Genomic DNA, 22460 nt, shown 5'->3' on the forward strand with positions numbered 1-22460 from the left:
TAACTTCTGGCATACTGCTAAATACTGACATTTTAAAATAAAATGGCTATGCTTCAGATTCTGTGTCCTCCCTCTCTGTCCCTCCCCCGGTCACACACTGTCTCACTCTCTGAAATAAATAAATGTGAAAAAAATTTTAAATAATAAAATAAAATGGCTATATCATTCTTTAAAAAGTATTCATTGGAAATGAAATATCACTCATACCATCACGCATTAAATAAAAGGGGGAAAGAATAGCCCAAAGATAAAAAGCAAAATACAGACACAAAGTGTGTGGAGAATCCTTAATTGTAGAATCACCACCAGAAGAACCTAGGTCCTAATCTCATTGAATATCAGGCTCCCAATTCAGCGAAAAAGAAAACGGTCAGGCACATTTTTTTTTTCCTGAGTAATCAGTTAGCATATAAATACATGGCATTTTAAATTGCTACGAGAAAAATTTTACCTTGTTTAATGATTTTTTAATTTTGAAATATTTGAGACTTACAAAAAAGCTCTAAAAATCATACAAGGAGTTACAGTTGACCCTTCACCCAGCTTCCCCAATGTTAACATATTACATAACCACAGGAACATGATCAAAGCCAGGAAATTAACATTGATACAAGATGTTTAGCCTATAGACCTTATTTCCATTTCATGAAGTGGTTCACCAAAATCCTACCCCCCCACCCCCACCCCGTCCAGGATCCAATTCAGAATTCCATGTTGCATTTGTCATGTCTCCTTGCTCTGAGACAATCCCTCAATCTATCTTTGTCCTTCCTGTCCCTGACACTTGAAAAGTACTGACCATGTATCTTATAGAAGATCTCTCAGTTGTCTAATGTTTACTCATGGTTAAAATCAGGTTATGCATTTTCTGACCTAAGTAGCACAGAAGTAACGTGCCTTTTCAGTGAATCAGGAGGTACATGATGTCAATTTCTCATTATTCACCATATCCTGTTTTTCATCGTACCAATTTTAGCATCCATTGATTCTTGCCTGTAAGAATTATTCTAGCACTTGCCAAATGAGTTTCTATTTTCATCACTCCTCCATATAGAGAAATTCATTAATTGAAATGCTATTGTAAAGAAGAGCTGACTCTTCTCCCTTGCTTATTTATTTAACTGTTTATTTATACTGGCATGGACTCGTGGATATTTACTTTATTCTATAGGTTACAATCCATTAATATCCTGTTTTGTTGCTTGAACTGCCCCTGATTTTGCCATTGGGAAGGAGCTCCAGTTTGTTTCCATTTTCCTATAAAGAGAACCTCCTCCTTCCATCTTACCCACTTTTTTTTTTTTTTCCTTTGGACCACCCTTACTTTCTGGTCCCAAAAGATGTTCCAGACTCATCTTGTATTGGTCTCTCCTAGCATTGGTTCCACTCACTGAAGAATTAATGATATTTAGAGACCAAGATCTGGGCACTAGCTGTGCTTATTGTTACTAGGGTAGCACAATGCATGCCTACAACTCTTAGGAATTAGAATAAAAGCCAGGTCTTTGCCTCAAAGGTCATAAGCTCTTTAAAATATGCAGAAAAGTCTTCCATGGCCTTGGAATAAAGAATTGAGGAGAGTTGCTTATCCAGGAATTTTTTTTTTTTTTTTGTAATATCGCATGATCCTGGGTTTTAAGTCCTATTTCAGAGTTAAACACAAAGAAAGAGGAAAAATTCCAGGTACATATAGCCACTATTTTTGGCCATGCCTGCTACCACTATACTAATACTATGATCCCATAAATACAATATCTATTACTTTGTATTTCTTTGAAAATAGGTCCAGATTTCTTCACGAAAGATTATTGTTAAATTAAAGACACAACAAAAACTTCAATCACTAAACGTGTTCTGGTGGCCATGAGCCACCAGGGGAATTCTCTGCTCTCAAGCATCCACACAACTCTAGAACCGAGATGGAAAGCACTCTTGTCCTTGGACTCTAACACATTTCAGAATCCTGACCTTTCCTGATGAGCAAAAACCAACAAAACGAAACTTCCCAAGAGTAGCACCAACTATATTGTAGAAAATCTTGAAATGGGACTTTTTGGTCTTTTAAAAATATGTCAAAAAATCACGCAGTTCTAACCTACATGTAAAAAAACCTCATCAACTTTAAGTGCACTATTGGATAGGAACAGACAAATATTTACGGTCCCGGAACCACCACCCAATCATAACAGAATATTTCCACCACACTTTTGACAGTCACCTTCCCCTGGCAACTATTCACTTGCTTTCTGTCATAGTTTTGCTTCTTCTAGAATTCCACATAAACAGAATTATATAGTAGGTACTCTTTTGTGGCTGGCTTCTTTTACTTAGCATTAGCGCTACTAAGATTTATCTGTACTCTTGCATGTATCTGTAGTTTGTCGTCTAAAATTGACGAGCGATGGCCTATTGTATGGATGTACTACAATACAGCTATTCATTCATCGGTTAATATTGATCTACGTGGCTTCCAGTTTGGAGCTACCATGATTAAAATGTTATAGCATGTAAGCAATGAACTACAGTAATCTACCCTCAAAACCAAGGGCACACCATACACACTGTATGTCAGCCAATTTGATAAATTATATTAAAAAAAATAAAATTCTATAAATATTCAAGGACAAGTTTTTGTGTGAACATAGGTTTCATTCTCTTGGATAATATAGGAGTGGGAGTGCTCGGGTCATCTGGCGAGTTTGTGTTTAGTTTTGTAAGAAACTGCCAACCTGTTTACCCGTGTGGCTGCGCCATTTTGCATTCCCACCATCAAGGAAAGAAAGTGCCAACTCCACCAGTCTCACCAACATGTGGTATTATCGGTCTTTTAAAGCCGGTGTATTATGTGCAACAGTATACTTCATAATGGTTTTAATTCACATTTCCCTAACGATTAATGGTGCTGAGCATCTTTTCATGTGTTTACTTTCCATTTATAGGTCTTCTCTGAAAGGTCTATCCAAACCTTCTCCTACTTTTAATAGGCTGTCTTCTTATATTTGAACTATAAATGTTCTTCATATATTCTAGATGTAAGTCCTACATCAGATGTGTTTTGCAAATATTTTCGGCCAATCTGTAGCTTGCCTTTTCATTTCCTTAGTATCTTCACGATCAAAGGTTTTTACTTGATGAGGTCTAACTTTTTTTTTTTATTTTACAATTTGTGCTTTCTGTGTCCTAAGAAATCTTCGCCCAGCCAAGGTCACAAAGATTTTTCTACTTTTTGTCCGAAAATTTTATATTTAAGTCTATATAATCCATTTGAGTTCACTTGTAGATAGCATGGAGTAAAAGTAGAGGTTCACAGGCAGTGATAAAAAGGAACAGAGCTATCTGCTTGTTTCGACATCATTTGTTGAAAAGACAATCATTTCTTCATTGAATGACCTTGGCACTTTTATTAAAAACTCAGTGGGTGGGTTTTTCTGGACTTTATTCTGTTCCAGTGGCCTATGGGTGTAGCCTCAGGCCAGTATTGTTACACTGTTTTCATTACTAGTTTCACAGTAAACCTTGAAATTGGATAGGGTAACTCTACCAACTTTGTACTTCTTTTTCAAAATTGTTCCTTGCTATTCTTGGTCCTCTGCGTTTTTAGATTTTAAATTTTAGAATAAGCTTATCAATTTCTATCAAAAGAAAAAAAAATTCTTCAGGGATTCTGATTGGGATTGAACTGAATCTCTAGGTCATTGAGGGGACAGCTGAATCTCAACAGCATTCAATCTTCCAATCCATGAACATAAGTCTCTACATTCATTTGGGCTTTAATTTCTCTCAGTATTTTGTAGTTTTCAGCACATATTTTGCCGAATATTTGTTGAATTAATCCCAATTAGCTTGTTTTTCCAACTGTTTGTTGCTAACTTGAATACGACTGGTTTTTTGCATATTGATCTCATCTCCAGGGACAGTTCTAAAGATACTTACAAGTTCTAGTGACATTTTTGTTGACTGTTTAGGATTTTATGCAAAGACAATTTATCCACAACCACTCTTACTTTCTTCTATCTGTATGCCCTTTCTTTTTCCGGCATTAGTGGACTAAGGAGGACTTCCAGTACAGTGTTGGGTAACAGCAGTTAAAGTGGACACCCTTGCCATGTTTCCAGTTTTGAGAAAGCCTGGTCTTTTACCATTATGTAAAAGTACCATTATGAAGTTAGCTGTAGGTCTTTCATAGAAAGGTCCCTTTTTTTTTTTTTTTTTAAGTTTATTTTGAGAGAGAGAGCATGCACACACAAGTGGATGACAGGAAAAGAGAGAATCCCAAGCAGGCTCCCCACTATCAGCACAGAGCCTGTCATGGGGCTCGAACCCACAAACTGTGAAATCATGAGCTGAGCTGAAATGAAATGAAGACGGACACTCAACTGATTGAGCCACCCAAGCACCCCGAAAGGTCCCTTTCTATGTCACTCAGCCAGGAGTCTTTTTGTTTTTCAATTTTTAACGTTTATTTATGTTTGAGAGAGAGAGAGAGCATAAGCGGGGAAGGGGCAGAGAGAGAGGGAGACACAGAATCTAGAGCAGGCTCCAGGCTCCAAGCTGTCAACAGAGCCCAACGTGGGGCTCGAACCCACAAACTATGAGATCATGACCTGAGCCAAAGTCAGATGCTTAACTGACTGAGCCACCAGGCACCCCAGTCAGCCAGGAGTTTTTAATCATCAATACTAATTGGTTCTTGTCAAATATTTTTTTCTGTTTCATTGAGTTGATCAGTTTTTCTTTTATAATCTGTTAATATAATGAAATGATTTTCAAGTGTTAAACTAACCTTAAATTCCCTGGATGAATCTTAAGTGGCTATGATGTATTATCCTTTCAATGTATTGTAGGACTCCATTTTACAGTATTTTGTTAAGCATTTTTACACTTCTCTTCACATGGAATATTGATCTGTAGTTTCCTTGTTTTCATACACCAGTTATTTTTTTCGTATCTGGTTTTGGTATGAGGGTAATGCTGATCTCATTGAAAAGTGTTCCCTCCTAGTCTATTTTATGAAAGTATACAGGATTATTACTTCCTTAGACCCCTGGTAGAATTCTCCAGTAAAGCCACCGGACTTGAATTTTATTTTAAGCTTTCTAGTTCTTAAGTGAATTTTGGTAGCTTGTGTCTTTCAGAAAGTCAATTTATCCACTGCATCTAAGAGGATGAATTTACTGGTGCAAAGTTGTTCATAATTTTTCAGTGCAGTCTTAACATCTGTGAGATCTGTGATGATGTTCCTCTTGCATTCCTGATGTTGGGTTTCTTCCCCCTAATCATTCTGACTAGTGCTTGTCAACTTGATTTTTTTTTTTTTAAACAAACCAGTTTTGATTTTCCTGTGTTTTTTCCCCTCCAATTTCATGGATTCCTATTATTATTGTACTTCTCCTGCTTATTTTAATTTGCTTTGCTCTTTTTCTAGTTAAGGTGAAAAGTGAGATCATGGACTTGAGACTTTTTTCTAACGTAAGCATTTATTGCTTTAAATCTCCCTCTAAGCACTGCTTTGGCTACATTGCACACATTTTGATACACGGTTTTTCATTTTCATTCAAAATATTGCCCGATTTTTTTAATGTTTATTTTTGAGAACGAGTGAGCACGAGTGGGGGAGAAGCAGAGAGAGGCGGGAACAGAGAATCCGAAGCAGGCTCCACGCTGACAGCAGCAAGCCCGACACAGGGCTGGAACTCATGAAATGGGCGATCGTGACCTGAACCGAAGTTGGATGCTCAACCAACTGAGCCACCCAGGTGTCCTTCTTCTTTAACTCATGCGTTATTTAGAAGTGTGCTGTTCAGGGGCGCCTAGGTGGCTCGGTCGGTTAAGCATCCGACTTTGGCTGGGGTCATGATCTCGCGGTCGGTGAGTTTGAGCCCCGCGTCGGGCTCTGTGCTGATGTCTCGGAGCCTGGAGCCTACTTCAGGTACTGTGTCTCCCTCTCTCTCTGCCCCTCTACCATTCTCACTCTCTCTCAAAACTGAAGTAAAAAAATAAATTAAGAAAGTGTGTTAATTTCCAAGGACTTGCAGGTTTTATAGCTATTTTGTTATTTTCACTTTAATTCTGTAGTTGTCCAAAAACATACTTTGTGGGAAAACACATTTTGTAAGGTATCAATCGTCTTAAAGTTACTGAAACTGATTTTATGGCCCAGAACATAGTCTGTCTTGATCTACCTGAAAAGAATGTGTATTTTGTAGTTGCTGCGGATAAAGTTCTACAAATGTCAATTAGGTAAAACTGTCTGACGATGTTGTTCAATCTTCTATGACCTTACTAATTACTGATTACCTGCATCAATTACTGAAATCAAAGTGCCTGAAATTTCCACTATAATTATGAATTTGTCTATTCCCCTTTCACTGGTCAGCTTTTGTGTATTTTGAAGTTGTGTTATTAGACGCATACATATTTAGGGTTTTTATACCCACTTGATGAACTGACCCCTTTTATCACTATGAAATGTCCCTTTTTTCCCTGATAATATGCCCTGTTCTAAAATCTACTTTGTTTAGGGTGCCTTGGTGGCTTAGTTGGCTAAGCGTCCAACTTCGGCTGAGGTCATGATCTCACAGTTCGTGAGTTCAAGCCCACATTGGGCTCTGTGCTGACAGCTCTGAGCCTGGAGCCTGCTTCGGATTCTGTGTCTTCCTCTCTCTCTATTCCTTGTCCACTCACCTCTTTCTCTCTCTCTCAAAAATAAACATTAAAAAATTAAATTAAAAAAAATAAAATCTACTTTGTTTGAAATTAATTTAGCCACTCCAGCTTTCTTTTGATTTATGCTTGCATGGTATAACTGCCTATCCTTTTAACCTACTTGTATCTTCATACTTAAAATAGCTTTCTTGTAAAGCTATGGACTGAATGTTTGTCTCCCCTCAGATTCACAAGTGGAAGCTTAAAGCCCCAGTGTGATGCTATATGGAGATGGGGTTTTTGGGAGGTGACTGGGATTAGATTAAGTCTTGAGAGGGGGCCCTCATGATAGGATCAATGGCCTTATAAGAAGAGAGAGCTCTTTCCCTGATGTTTGGTGGGAATGAAAACTATTCCTAACCCCATGTGAGCTTCAAAAATTGTTCTGCCTTCTCCTTTTCTGGCAGTTATTTCCCTGGTCTTGGGTATTTCTTCTCACACACAGGCACTTCAGTGCTCACAGACAGAGGGGTCCCTTTAGATCTGCAGAGTTCTCCCTTTGTGCAGCTCCCTCCTCCCTGACACTCTGGCCCACAAATTCTTTCCATCTTGGCTTCCTTGACCTCTTGGTGTCTCCTCAACCCAGTGAGGTCCAGGTTCTGTTCAGGTTCCCTTTCCTTGCACTGGGTTGTTTCTGGTTGGTAAGCTGTTTCTGGTTGGTAAGCTTGTTTGAAAAACACGTAGTCCAAGACTCTGATCCCTTAAAGAAGATCAATGTCTGAAAACTGTTTAATATATTCTGTCTGGTTTTCTGGTTGTTTAAGGCAGAAGAATAAATATACTCCCTCTTAGTTCATCTTAATCAGAAGCAAAAGTTGTTAGTTTGTTTTTTGAAACTTACGGTGAAACAATCTGACAATTACAGAAAACTTGCAAGAACTTCTATATACCCATTATTCAGATCCCATTTCCAATTGTTCCAGTAATGTCCTTTATAGCAAAAGGATCCAATCTGGGATAACACACGGCACTCCCTTGTCTTGTCTCCTTCAACCTGAAATGTTTTCTTTTTTAACACTTTCGTGAGTTTGACAGCTTTTTAGGAGTCAGATCAGTCTTTCTGTGGAATGTCCTTCAATTTGGGTCTTCTAATATTTCCTCATGATTCGACCGGGCTATATCCTTTTTGACTGGGAATATCACAGAAGCAATTCTGTGTTTGTCTCAATGTATTCTATTAAGTAGCACAGGATGTCAATTTGTCCCATTACTGATGTTGAATTTGACCACTTTATTAATTTGGCATCTGCCAGACTTGACTACAAAGTTACTTTTTTTTCCTCACTCTGTAATTAATTAGTGTTTGGCAGGGAGCTTCTTTGAGATGTAAAATCCTCTCCCTTATCTTCTTCTCATCTCTAGTTGTAGCATCAATAGATTTTTTTTTTTTTTGTCTCAATCATTATCATCCTAACTGCCAATTAATGATTTTCTAATGCCATCATTCCTTCTGTATTTGTTAGGTGACACTCTACTTTAAGTGTGTAACTCAAGGATTCCTATTTTGTCCGGTAAGTTGTAATCTGTTACTAGCATTATTCTGATATTCACATTGTCCCAGGTCTGGCCAGTGAGAACGCCTTCAAGGTAGCTTCTGTGTTCTTCTGACACGTCACCCTTATTCCTTAAGCACTTCCATATTCCCTGGTACAGTAGGATGTTCCAGGCTTATTTCATTCTTTCTCTAGCCCAGCCCTGGAGTCAACCTCTTTGCCAAGCAGCCCCGATTCCTTTCAGTGGAGACTCGTATTTTTAAGATCTGAGCACTACATGTGTTCACTGCTACTGGACTATTACTGCTCTTACACCTTCCCGGCAAACAAAGCTAGGACACACGAACTAACGCATGTACATCTCTACTCGCTTCTCCATCTATATGGAAAACCAGGAATTCCACACGGACACCTCCTATTCCAATCCAGCACCACAGGGTTCATCTGGATCGCTCTCTTCCATGCCTGTAACTCCCTTCTCCGATAGTGAGAAAACTGGCTTCCACGATCCTTAATATACTTACCTAATTCCATCTCCCTCGATGCTGCCAACCTCCCCCACCCGCCAGGCCACTGTTCAGACTCCCTCCTCCACCTGTCCCTGGCCCCACTGGGCTCCCTTCCTACTCTACTGCAGCTTGCCTAACAGCCTTTTGACTGGAATGGCAGACAAGCAGGCACATCTCGCTTTTAAAACAAAAATACACTCCACGAGTATGTTTACTTCTGCTTTAACAGAGCCCTAGGGTTTAGTACAGAATAAATGCTACAATCAAAATTACAAGTATTGAAAGGGAAATTAAATTTTCATGCTGATCTGATTTATCAGCCTCCAAAACAACAAATTAATGTTTGGATTTCATTAGGTACATTTAAGAACTTTGACAATTTATTTCTGTAGTCTCCAACTGTCTCCCTGGAAAAATACTTCGCACTATTTTTTGTTCCTTTCTATTTTTAATCTCAACTTTAATAAGACAGGACAAATACTTGGAATTTAATGCATCATACTGTGTGTTACTAAATATCAGGTTTCAGGGGCGCCTGGGTGGTTCAGTCAGTTGAGCACCTGTCTCTTCATTTCGGCTCAGGTCGTGGTCTCCCAGTTTGTGAGATCCAGCCCCTTGTCGGGCTCTGCACTGACAGCGAAGAGCCTGCTTGGGATTCTCTCTTTCCCCCTCTCTCCCTCTCTCTGCCCCTCCCCTGCTTGTGCTCTCTCTCTCAAAAGAAATAAACATTTAAAAAAAATCAGTTTTCAGGAAAACCACGCAATAAATCAGATTACCACCAAATCTCCTCCCATAAATTTAATGTGCCACTTTCCGCATGAGAAACATTCTTTCAAGTTTTTTTCATTAGTAACTTCAAAAACGTGTGGTTATCCTAGAAATTTATCATCTGCTCATCTGTGCCTATAGCATAAGAACTTCCCTCCCCAGTGTCTCTTAAATTTGAGAGATTGCAGACTTCTAAAAAGTCACCTGTGGACCCGCAGCATGAAAAACAACCACAAGGCATGTAGGTCATGTGATCACTTGGTGCCAATAGGCTGGGAACACAAAATGCAAATTCAAACACTGAGATCATGCAGTATGGTTCAGTTACAAGGTCAAAGGATCCAGTTTTTTCTTTTTTTTTTTTAGATTCCTATAAAACTATAGATTTAAACAGAACAAACCTTTTGTAGAGATCTCGCAGCTCCTGCTCAAGACTTGATCTCTAAATTCCCCATTTGAGGAACACTCCCCTGTTATAATATGTACTCAGCCCAAAACATATGTAACCAAGTGTGCAATATAATGTCAAACTCTTCTCACCAAAAATGGAAAAACCTTTAAAAGATTTTTTATTTTTTTGAGAGGGAGAGAGTCAGCCAATCTTAAGCAGGCTCCACAACCCAGAGATGAGCCTGACATAGGGCTCAATCTCATGACTGTGAGATCATGACCTGAGCCCAAATTGAGAGTTGAATGTTTTAGGGGCACCCGGGTGGCTCAGTCGGTCAAGCGTCCAACTTTGGCTCAGGTCATGATCTTGCAGTTTGTGAGTTCAACCCCCGCGTTGGACTCTGGGCTGACAGCTCAGAGCCTGGAGCCTGCTTGGGTTTCTGTGTCTCCCTCTCTCTGTGCCCCTCCCCCACTCGTTCTCATTTGCCCTCTCTGTCTCCCAAAAATAAGTAAACATGAAGTTAAAAAAAAAAAAAGAAAGAAAGAGTTGGATGCTTTACTGACTGAGCCACCCAGGAGCCCCCGAAGTTTTTTTTATTCAAAAACTTCCTACATATGCACAGTCCCTATGGCATGTCTATGAAACACAATGTAGCACTCCAGCCCATGCCAGACGGCAGTCCACTTTTAAGTTCAATCCCCCCAGAAATACTCCCTCAACACTGAAAAGAATGACCTCAGTTCAGAACTCTGCGTTTCAGGGTTTAATTCCGCTCCGAGGAACTTGACAATGTGAGCGTTCCTACTGTTCATTGTTCATGTCTATCAAGGCATCCTATCTTTTAAAAGGACTATACCCAGTATTTGGGGGGTTGTCAGAAAGTGGTTGCATTTTGTTTTGTCAAATATCTGAGGAAGACTCCTAGACCCAAGGGTAGGCAGAGGTTTCAAACAAAAACTAGTTACTGAAACTGAAGAGAAAAATGAACAGCAAAGAAAGGCCTTGGCAAAAAAAAAAAAAAAAAAAAAAAAATCCTCCATGATCCACAGCCAGGTGTCTCAGCCACCTCCCAAGCGATGCTCTGACATGTTAATGTTCCACTTCTAAAACTTCTATCTTGATTGGGGGGGAGGCGGGGCCGTAATTGTATGTTACTATAGTCACAAGTTATGTCATTATATTCAAATGTCACCATCAACATACACACAAGACACATAAGCAAACCAAAGAATTCATTTTTTTGTTAAACATACAATTATAAACAAAGCTTAAAAAGCACTCAGTCTCCATCAAAGCCGCCTAACTAAAACACGGTCCTACCGAGGCCCCGGAGAGACCCACTCCCATCCATTGTTCCTACGCCAGGAAGTGAGAAATGACAGTCACCCCAGCCCTGGGACAACGAAGCATGTGTGTGTTGCGACAACTGTGCCGGGAGTGCCGCACGAGTGGAGAAGCCACTCCGCCTTGCCGGGCGGTGGCACAGAAGGACGACTGTTGGCTATCCCGGCCCGGCTTCCACACGCTAGCTAATACCCACCGGGCCGTGTCTCTCCTGTCCACTCAGGGGGGCAGACGAGAACTTCTTTGCACCTACGAAGGGTGCCATCTCATTTCTCACCCAACAGTGAGTTTTCAAGACAAACTCTGTGAACGGGGAGCGGGTTTCGAGTACACCGCCTTCCCTCGTGCTGTGGCTCGGGGCCAGAGGCAGGCAAGCATGGAGCAGATGGAGTCCTGGCAAGGTCCCCACTGTCCCCGCATTAGCAGCATCTGCTCATTACTCGGAACCTTCGCCTGCTTTATCTACTGCTCCAGGAAAAGCATTTTGATTTGATTCATTTCGGTACGGCAACGTGCAACACAATTAGTGGTAAAATCAAACTGGAGGACGGCCAGTGCTGACAATCGGAAACAAGGCAGAAGAAATATGAGGCCAGTGGGTTGGAATTCAACCAATCACAACTGTGGATCACCTTGCCAAACCTCAACACCCCAGGTGGGTGTACAGTGTTCCCGCAGGGCGAGGAGGCTGAAAAGGATGTAGGGACGACTTCCTTGCACCCAAAGCGGCTTCCATCTCCCCTCTGGATCAGACCCCTTCCGTGGAGAATACGTGTGTAGACCATCAACAGGGCCTCAGTGGCTAAGAGCCTCCCTTCGGCACAGCCAAGGGTGCTGAAGTTCATGAACTCATCCTATCCTCTTATTCTTCCCTTCTGCATGGCAGTTGCAAATACTACACAGCAGACCCCATAAGGTACATTGCCTTTTCACCGTGTTTTGCCTAAGAAGTGCCTGTTTGCGGCTCCTGGAAAGGAACAGTATCAAAATGTGCATTTGATTATTTCAATCTGTCTTTGCCCAGAAGTAGCTACTCATGAATATGTTGGTATAAACATCACAGTGTCAATCTGTTAAACTGAAGTGAGACCAAAGACAATGCCACCTGAGGTCTGGGGAAAAAACGAAAGAGCTGTGTAGCCCATGAATAGTTAAATCCCAATCAGACTGGTAAAACCAGCTCAGAGTGAGAGGGAAATAAAAACGTAAGAGTTCTCACCAAAGAAATCGTCCTTATACCAACATGAATTGGAGACCAACCAAAGATTTCAACATAAACGATGGAAGTACTATAGATTGAATCTGACCTTAGAGTAGGGTTGATCCCCCCCAAGCACGCCATGAAACTGAGAAAGACAAACGTGAAGGTGTAAAAGTAAAACAACTAGACAGACCAACAGAAACAGAGCATAACATCCAGAAACAAACCTGGGAACTAAGAGAATCTCACATCTAAAAACATATAAAGGCAGCACCTCAAACCAGTGAGTAGGTAGGGATGGGCTTTCTAGTAAGAGATGCCAGAAAAAAAATTCTCAGATTCATATTTTATACGGTCCCAGGATGAACTCTATATTGGCCAAAATTCAAGCATGAAAAATAAGCCCCTGCTTATTAGAAAGAGGTACAAGTAACAGGTACAAAGATGAAAAAAAATTCTTAGGCTGAGAGATGTAAAATGAAACTACATTTGGGTACCATTTTTTTTTTTTTTTTTTTAGATTTTATTTTTCAGTTATCTCTACACCCAACATGGGGCTGGAACTCACAATCCCGAGATCAAAAGTCACACACACGCTCCACTAACTGAGCCAGCCAGGCGCCCTTGGATACCACTTCTGATCTATCAAACCAAAAATACCTAGATGTCTGAAACACATCTTGCTGGCAAAACTGTGAGGAAATAGGGGCGCCTGGGTGGCTCAGTCGGTTGAGCGTCCGACTTTAGCTCAGGTCATGATCTCGTGGTTCATGGGTTCGAGCCCATCAGGCTCTGTGCTAACAAACAGCTCAGGGCCTGGAGGCCGTTTCAGATTCTGTGTCTCCCTCTTTCTCTGCCCCTTCCCCGCTCTCGCTCTGTCTCCAAAATCAATAAACATTTAAAAAAAAAAAAAAACAAACTGTGAGGAAACAGCCATTCCTACATACCTTGCTGGTGACAGAGCAACATTGTATAAACCCCATTTGCATTTCCCCTTTGATTCGTCAATTTTATAGGAAACTACCCTTCCTGCATGTACATGAACGGTCTTATAGGCAGGGTCTTTCATTACAATGCTGTAATGGCAGAAGGTCAGCAACAACACAACAGTTCCTCAATAATGGACAGTGTCAGTGAACCAAGGTCCTTGTACGTATCGAATACTGCGCAGGTATGAAAAAAAGAGGAAGCTGTTTTTCTATATACAGACATGGACAAGCTTTCAAGACAGGTCATTAAGTGAAAAAAAGCCAACGTGTGGAATAATACAAAGTAATATGTGAGCTTTCATTTAAGAAAAAGGGGGAGAATGGGCCGCTTGAAGGGCTCAGTAGGTTGAGCATCCGACTTCGGCTCAGGTCATGATCTGGCAGTTCCTGAGTTCGAGCCCTACATTGGGCTCTGTGCCGACGGTTCAGAGCCCGGAGCCTGCTTCGGATTCTGTGTCTCCCTCTGTCTCTGCCCCTCCCCCGCTCACTCTCTGTCTCTCAAAAAATAAATAAACATTTAAAAAAATTAAAAAAAAAAGGGGGGGGAATAAGAATATTCATATTTGCTTATATTTACAATGCTGAAATATTGGAAGGACAGACAAAATCCTAAAATATATGGTTGCTTTAGAATGGAGTAGACAAAATAGGTAAAAGCAAGACTTCTAAACGTGTAACTGTTTATAGTTGTTTCATCTTATGTCCCCCAAAATGTATACTTATTCAAAGACGTTAAACTACAAAATGAAACCCACTTCATTTATGGATTAAAAAATTAAATTAAGGGGTGCCTGGGTGGCTCAGTCGGTTAAAGAGTCCGGCTCTTGGTTTCGACTCAGGTCACGATTCCACAGTTTGAGAGATCGAGTCCCGCATCAGGTACTGTGCTGGGCATGGAGCCTACTCGGGATTCTCTATCTCCCCACCTCTGCCCCTCCCCCCCTTGCACACACGTTCCCTCTCAAAAAATTAGAATTATACACATGTACAACCACCATCTTGAAAAATAAACCATAAATAAGGTCCACCGAAGAAAAACTGACAAGCTGAAAAAATATACTTGAAGTAGGCATGGCAAGGACTACGTCCTTATCCCTTTCTTTCCAACGAGAAAAGAGAACCCAGAGAAAAATGGGAACAGACAGGAACAAGCCATTTGCAGAAAAACAGGGAAAAAGGAAGACAATGAAATTCACTGCATTCACATGAAGGCAGACAAAGACAAGGGGGAAATGCCATTTCCACCCATCAGACCAGCATGAGGAAGCCGTCACTCTCATCTATTTGGTGTGACCATTAACTGGTTGAACCTTTTTGGAGGGCAATTTGGTAGTATTTATCAAAACATAAAGCATCTGTAGCCTCCAACCCGGTAATGACTAGTAATTTACCCCATAGCTGGACTCGCACGAGTCCATCGTGATATTTGTTAGAGGATATTGCTTGCAGCGCTGTTTTTAATAACAAAAATAAACAATCCAAGTGTGTGTCATTAAGGGCTCTAATAAATAAATTATAAACACAGCCACTTCATGCCATAGTACACAGGATGAAAAAGTTTACCTATAAGTGCCAATGTGGAAGGATACCAAGATGTGTCATTATGTTATTAAAAAAATAAAATAAAATAAAATAAAATAAAATAAAATAAAATAAAAGCAAGGTGCAGAAAAGCACATCGCATAGGACCTCTGAGTAAAACGTGAAAGGGACAGAGACGGGGGCACGATGGAACACTTCAGCTTCTCTTTGGATACGCTTTCTTTTCATTTTATACTTTTGCTCTGTTTGAATTTTAACTGTATTTTTTAAAATCAAGTTTTAAACATACATTTTGGCCATTATTTGCCAAAGGAAGTAGTCTCTCTGTCCTACCTTTGTGGCTCCCCAATGTTTCTGTGTGGCAACAGGGAAGAGGGGGACAAACACGATTGTCACCAGTGACGCAAAACCAGGAGCCCGCGTGCCTATCTCCTCAAGCTGTATTTTCAAGCTCACAAGATAGGAAACGTGGGGGTGGAAATCAATCAGGTGCCCATATTCCTCCAGGCATCTGTGTTTCAGATTACTTACATAGCGCACTACAACCCTGGCGTGGCCTGGGACAATATTCACACTTCTGGATGCACTCACGCAAATCACTCCGTTGGCCTCTCTGGACCCCCATTTCCCCGTCTGAAGAAAAATGTGGGTGTACATGTATGCACGTGGCGGGGGCGGGGGGGCTAGGAGAGGATTCTAAAACTGTAGGATTCTAACTGTACTACAACCTTTGCATACTTGTATTTAAAAAACCCTCCGGGAATGCAAGCTGGTGCAGCCACTCTGGTAAACAGTATGGAGGTTCCTCAAAAAACTAAAAACAGGGGCGCCTGGGTGGCGCAGTCGGTTAAGCGTCTGACTTCAGCCAGGTCACGATCTCGCGGTCCGTGAGTTCGAGCCCCGCGTCAGGCTCTGGGCTGATGGCTCGGAGCCTGGAGCCTGTTTCCGATTCTGTGTCTCCCTCTCTCTCTGCCCCTCCCCCGTTCATGCTCTGTCTCTCTCTGTCCCAAAAATAAATAAAAAACGTTGAAAAAAAAAAATTTAAAAAAAAAAAAAAAGAAGAAGATGTGGTATGTATATACAAAGGAGTATTACTCGGCAATCAAAAAGAATGAAATCTTGGGGCGCCTGGGTGGCGCAGTCGGTTAAGCGTCCGACTTCAGCCAGGTCACGATCTCGCGGTCCGTGAGTTCGAGCCCCGCGTCAGGCTCCGGGCTGATGGCTCGGAGCCTGGAGCCTGTTTCCGATTCTGTGTCTCCCTCTCTCTCTGCCCCTCCCCCGTTCATGCTCTGTCTCTCTCTGTCCCAAAAATAAATAAAAAATGTTGAAAAAAAAAAAAAATTAAAAAAAAAAAAAGAATGAAATCTTGCCATTTGCAACTACGTGGATAGAACTGGAGGGTATTATGCTAAGTGAAATTAGTCAGAGAAAGACAAATATCATATGACTTCACTCATAGGAGCACTTTAAGACACAGAACAGATGAACATAAGGGAAGGGAAACAAAAATAAGATAAAAACAGGGAGGGGGACAAAACAGAAGAGACTCATAAATATGGAGAACAAACTGAGGGTTGCTGGAGGGACTGTGGGAGGGAGGATGGGCTAAATGGGTAAGGGGCATTAAGGAATCTACTCCTGAAATCATTGTTGCACTATATACTAGCTAATTTGGATGTAAATTTAAAAATAAATAAATAAAATTAAAAAAATTAAACCACACACACAAAAAAACCTCATTGGTAATTTGGAAAGTACCAAACACCCCCAAGCTGATCTTCTGTTATCTATCCAGGATCTCAGTAAACATAGAGGAAATACTACATACCACAGAAACAGCTTAGCTGAATTTCTAGAGGCTGAAAAAAATCTACCAATGGTGTCTACTAATGTCAAACCGAAAGAACAGAGTTTATGTTGTTAAATAAATCGAAAATATTTTCAAGACTTCAGCCCTATTTTTTAAACGACATACGAATCTAAAATTGCCCATGAGCTACTTTACTATAGTTTTGTCCCTGAGCCAACCACTGACTCTGAAGATTTGCCATAGTGCCACAACACGAACACTAACATTCCAAAATATTTCGTGGTTCACCTTTCAGGCAAGTGGGGAAACAGAGCTTAGAGATTCCAAATTCACACATAATGAAAGGCACGAACACGGATGTCATGGCCCTCGAAATCATTATTCCTGTTAGCTACAAAACTGACCAGTGTTTCATGACTCAGGTGCATATAATTTTAGACTTGTCCTAGCTCGTTCTGTAAATCCGCAGTTGTTTGTACACAAAAGGATTCTATCAATCCCAGAGAGACCACAGATCACCGTAAATTATCTTGTATGGTATGGAAGTGCCAGGAAAAGGTAGGCACTGACTTTTATTTTTCTATTTCCATATTTGTCAATAGATTATCTGTCTATCCCTCCCTTTCCCTGTTCCCTTTGGACTGAGCAGAGACTGAAGGAAAAGGAGGCCGAGTATATTTAATATTTTATACCAAACAAGCTATTTGCTTAAGATGGCTTGGCCAGCCTCGTGTCTGGCACAGAAACCCAGTCTACCAGCTCCACTAGGAATTAACCACCAGTCTTACTGGGTGCTGTGCTCTACTGCCTACTAATGCATGGACGGTTACTGGCCAACTTCTTCACATAAAGGCAAAGAGTGGGTGTATGTGTGTGCACATGTGTGTGTGCCCACGTGTATGTATGCAGGGATTACGGGGGGGGGGGGGGGGAGCCGGCCACAGCTGCTTAATTTTTGTAAAGCTTTTTTTTTTTTTCCTTAATAGGGAGGAGGGTTGCGGTTACTTACCATCCTCATAAGCCGCTACCGCCAGCGAGCCGTTTATCCTCACAAAGGAGACATATGGCTGCATTCCAGGCTCGTCCTCCTCATACTCTGAGTCCAGGAAAGGGGCTGTGTAGTCCCAGGTGCGGGTGTCCCACACCCTTACGTCCCCTGATGTATATCTGGAAAAGAAGGGCACACCTGGGTCCAAATGGGGACCGGAGAGCAGGGCTGTGGTGGGGAAAATGGGGAGAGCCTTCAAACAACAGAGGAAGAAGATCTGGTCGGTGTAGAACCACTCCTGCCACGTTGTTTAGATGAGTGACTCCAACAGGAGAAAATGTCAAGCAGACGACAGAAGGCTGTCAACACGGTTCGTGTTCTCACAGCACAATGGTGACGGTTCAATGAGAACGCCACACTACGACGCTGGGTGTCGAGATCTCCTTTACGCTATCGTAACGGGCCTGCTACCCTGCATTCTCCCAGCAAAGGGATGGCCAACAGGAATTTGTAGAAGTCCCAGTGTTTGTTTACACATATACACTCAAGACAGAGAGATGCTAAGGACTAATGGTCTTACAGGCTCGAGCTTTCCTAATGCCTCATCCATGCATCAGATTTGACTGATTAAAGTCCCCAAAGACTAATTGATTTGCTGAAACAATTAAATCTTGCCTTTAGCAGCCAGACAATGCTGCTTTCTCATGAAAAGCTCTTGCCCGAATGCATGACGCTCCCCGGTTTTGCCCACTTAGAAAACAGGAGCACTCACTCTCTCCTATTACTACTGCCACTCCAACAAATGACTCTCTCCATCAAAGCCAAGGCAGGGCCAGAAGCTGCTCAGACATCAGGCCCCACAGATACGAGGATAATGGAATGACCAGATGAGGTGGTGTGCCTGCCATCGAGGTATTTACACCAAGTTCCTTACATCTGCCACAGAGGGTTCGATTCAACATGTACGGCGACTGTGAGGAGGTGTGTTATAAATGCTTTAAGAGTCTAATGATGCACCCCCACAAACACAAAGACAGGCAGGCAAGTTTAAGCAGGTTCAGTCCTCCTGAGGCTGTAGGTCCTTCAGGGTTTCTTGGATCTGACCTTAAAAGTATAAACACTCAAACCAGATCATCTCTGAGATTTACTTGACTACTGAAATCACATGATAGATCTGTGAAGTCGTTACAGATCAATTTCTCATGGGAGATTTCTCAATAAACAAACTAAGAACACTCTGATAGAGGAGTGCTTCGTTTACTGAACGTAGCAGGATTTCCCTCAAACTACTGACAGTAAATACACATATCATGTAATTCAAAGGTGATTCTGTCAAACAAAGTCCCTCCGTTGGAGATCCGGTTCTCCCCCTGCAGGACGGCGCCTGGGGAGTGTACGCGTGGTGTAAAGGGCCAACAGGAGAGACGTGCTTTCTAAAATCGGACTCAGGGAACTCTGCAGGACCACTGATCCTCCAGTAAATAGGAACGTTCACTCCACGAGTGTCGTTAAGCCTGGCAATAAGCAAGCAAGAGCGGATATTGATATCCCCGCGGCCAAAGCACGGCCGCTGGCTCCCAGGTCTTCCGGGCAGTATTCCAAATCACCCCTCCTAATGAGGAACCCTACACAAGAACACACACCACTGTGCCAGATCTACCAGGCTCACCACGACATCCCGGACAACAACTCCGGCGTTCCCTGGACAGAGGCCACTCGCTTAGCTATCGCAACACTCAACAGAGATAACGTGTTTGACTGTCTAGACTGTGCATGATGAGATTCTCCAGGTTACATTCCATGTGGAAGGAAGGAGCCATTTCAGAAAAGAGAGAAGGGCGGGGCACCTGGGTGGCTCAGTTGGTTAAGCGTCCGACTTTGGTTCAAGTCATGATCTCGTGGTATGTGGGTTCGAGCCCCGCGTCGGGCTCTGTGCTGACAGCCCGGAGCCTGGAGCCTGCTTCGGATTCTGTGTCTCCCTCTCTCTGCCCCTCCCCCACTCATGCTCTGTCTCTGTCTCTCAATAATAAATAAACATTAAAAAAGATTAAAAAAAAAGAAAAGAGAGAAGGGTGGTGACGCCCCCAGAAGTACAGAGAAGGGGAGTGGGAGACACGGAAAGGGAACGCGGTAGTCAGAGAACGAAGGGCTTTTAGGGCGAGGTGTGCTTGGGAGGTGTGCTTCCTGTCTGTTGACGACCAGTACGCTGGCCCACACCCACAGTCTCACAGGTGCACCCCACCAGGGGCCACAGGAGAGCGTTTCAGCGGCCTGAGCTCCAGCCCCAAGGTCCCTTTACACATATAGTTTGGAGGCAAAACCACAAAACCAAAACCTGAAAAACTGCTGGACCACACCCAGCAGCAAGCTGGGAAATACAACCGGATGCCCCCGCTCAGCTCCCGGGAGGAGGAGAGGGAGGGCACTCTATTAATACGTGGAGGGTCCTGATGGGCCTGTCCTCCACAAAAAATGTCCCACTCACCCTGAGATGCCATGTGTCTAGAATTAAATGCATGTGCTCCTTGAAAGGCTTCAGTTCCCCACAAACGAGCCTGTTGCTAAACTCCTTCCTTTCCTCGGTGACCACACTAGTCCCATCACTGGTGCAAAACCGGGCAGCTCCTCCATACCCTCTCTGCCGCCCACCACACACTGCCCTCTGCGTTCAGGGGCCACGTCCTCTCCCTTCCCTTTTCCAGGGATGCCACTCCGGTCCAAACCTCTTGGCACCTCACAGCCCCGTAGTTTGAGCCTCCCCCAAAGTCAACCCTGCACAAGCCAAGCTCTCAAAAGTACTTGATGACATGAATACTCATTCTCCCTCCCTCCCTTTACCTCCACACTAGCCCAAGTCCCCCCGTGATCTAGCCCAGATGACAGCAACCTAGACTTTTTTCTCATGGCAAGTGTGAGTGTGTGTGCGTGTGTGTGTGTGTGTGTGTGTGTGTGTGTGTGTCTGCTCATCTCCCCAAGAACCTACAAGCCTGCTTCTCAGGGCAGGGGCTGGGCCTTACCCACAGCTGTGAGTCCAACAACTAGAAGAGTCGGGCCAGAATAGCACTGGACACTGAGGAAGCTCACTAGCTCCTCAGGCCTTGACGGCTTCATCACTGGGCCTCGCACAGAGAACCCTCCCCAAACTAGCTTCCACCCAGTCTCCTGTTCTGCTCTTCCTTAGCGTGAACCGGCCTCCAGCCAAGTCCGCCATTTCTGGCCTCCACATACTCTTGCCTCTGCATCTCTGTTCAACTGTCCACTTTTCTGGGGTGTTCTCCCTCCTGACAACCCAGCCCGGGGGGGGTCCCAGTGCTGGCTGCACACAAGAATCACCTGGGATGCTTTCCCAAATCCTGATGCCCGAAGCACACACACACCAGTTAAAATCGGACTCTCTCGGAGTGGAACCAGGCCATCAGTGTTTCCAATGTTTAGGCAACATGGAGAACCCCTTACCTGGCCCAAGCCTACCAACCCCTCAGTGTCCAGCAGATGCCCTCCTCCCCCAGGAAGCCTCTTCTGACTCAACTAGCACGCCCTGGACCTGAAGAAACGGCATTCACAGTTACATTCCAAGTCCCAACTTCACTGTCAAGTCCCTGAGAAGGCCAGATATCAATGCTGTTATCTCCATCACAGTGGCTTACACACGGGTAACAGTAAACAGTGACTGAAAGAGGGTGTCCACAAGGAACAACCTGACTGGTTTGAGTGGCACCTCCTTCCACTCCTACTGCCCACCTTCTGCTGATGGTCAGTGACACACTCAGAACACACACACTGATAGGTATTAAATTCCCTGCATTTACTTCCAAACTGATTAAAGTATCTATAAAAACACAGGATAAGCTAAATTATTTTGGTAAAGAAGAACATTTTCATAGATATCCATTTAAATCAACTTCATTCTTCATGTCCAAAGAGCATGAGAATAGATCAATGTTTTTTTCTTTTTTATATAATTTAATTTTAATTTCAGAGAGAGCATGTGAGCCAGGGAGAGGGTCACAGAGAGAGAGAGAGAGAGAGAGAGAGAGAGAGAGAGAGAGAGAGAGAGAGAGAATATATCAATCTTAAGCAGGCTCCAGCCATCTCAGAGCCCAAAGAGGGCTCAGTCCCATGACCCTGAGATCATGACCTGAGCCAAAAACAAGAGTTGGACGATCGACTGACTGACTGCACCACCCAGGTGCCCCAATAGCATAAATGTTTTGCTGCAAAATATAAAAGACCGTATGTCTCCTTTTTGAGCAGAACGAACAGAGAATAAATACGGTTTCAGGAGGTGCTGGGGGATGACTCAGAGCCAGGCTCTAGACTCTAATGCAAGTGCAAGCAGCCATAGCCAAGGAGATCAGACTCCATGCGAACGAACTCGTGCTCAAGAAACAGACAGCTTCATGAGGGTACAACACCGGTTGGAGCAGAGGGAAATGGACCAAGCCCTAAATGTGATCTAAAAGTGCTTAACAACATTGGCCAGGAGAAGCAAGAACAGATATCGAAGGGAGGCAGGAAAAAAAGCTGATTTTTCTCCAGAGCTCCAGATGTCTTTATCGCTGCCTAATGACAATTACACTCAACCAATTAAGACGCCACTATGACAGTTGCATTGTCGGTAAGCCTTTGGACCCCAATGTTGATGGCTCTCTAATTAGTGTCTGTGCAGAGTACAACTGCAACTAATATATTAGCTGATGTAAGAGCACTAAAGAAAAAC

General features: G+C 42.8%; 1 protein-coding gene across 3 annotated transcripts in view; it reads right to left on the bottom strand.

Annotated features, from left to right (window-relative positions):
* Nucleotides 1–22460, bottom strand: part of FBXW8 (F-box and WD repeat domain containing 8) — a 125986-nt gene that overhangs the window by 51100 nt on the left and 52426 nt on the right. For all 3 annotated transcript variants that reach the window (XM_058691160.1, XM_058691158.1, XM_058691159.1), the window contains exon 5: nucleotides 17762–17919. In XM_058691160.1, the coding sequence (XP_058547143.1) occupies nucleotides 17762–17919 (158 nt within the window). The remainder of the gene's footprint in view (nucleotides 1–17761; nucleotides 17920–22460) is intronic.

The sequence above is a fragment of the Neofelis nebulosa genome, chromosome 11, assembly GCF_028018385.1.
Source record: "Neofelis nebulosa isolate mNeoNeb1 chromosome 11, mNeoNeb1.pri, whole genome shotgun sequence".
Taxonomy (NCBI): Eukaryota; Metazoa; Chordata; class Mammalia; order Carnivora; family Felidae; genus Neofelis; species Neofelis nebulosa.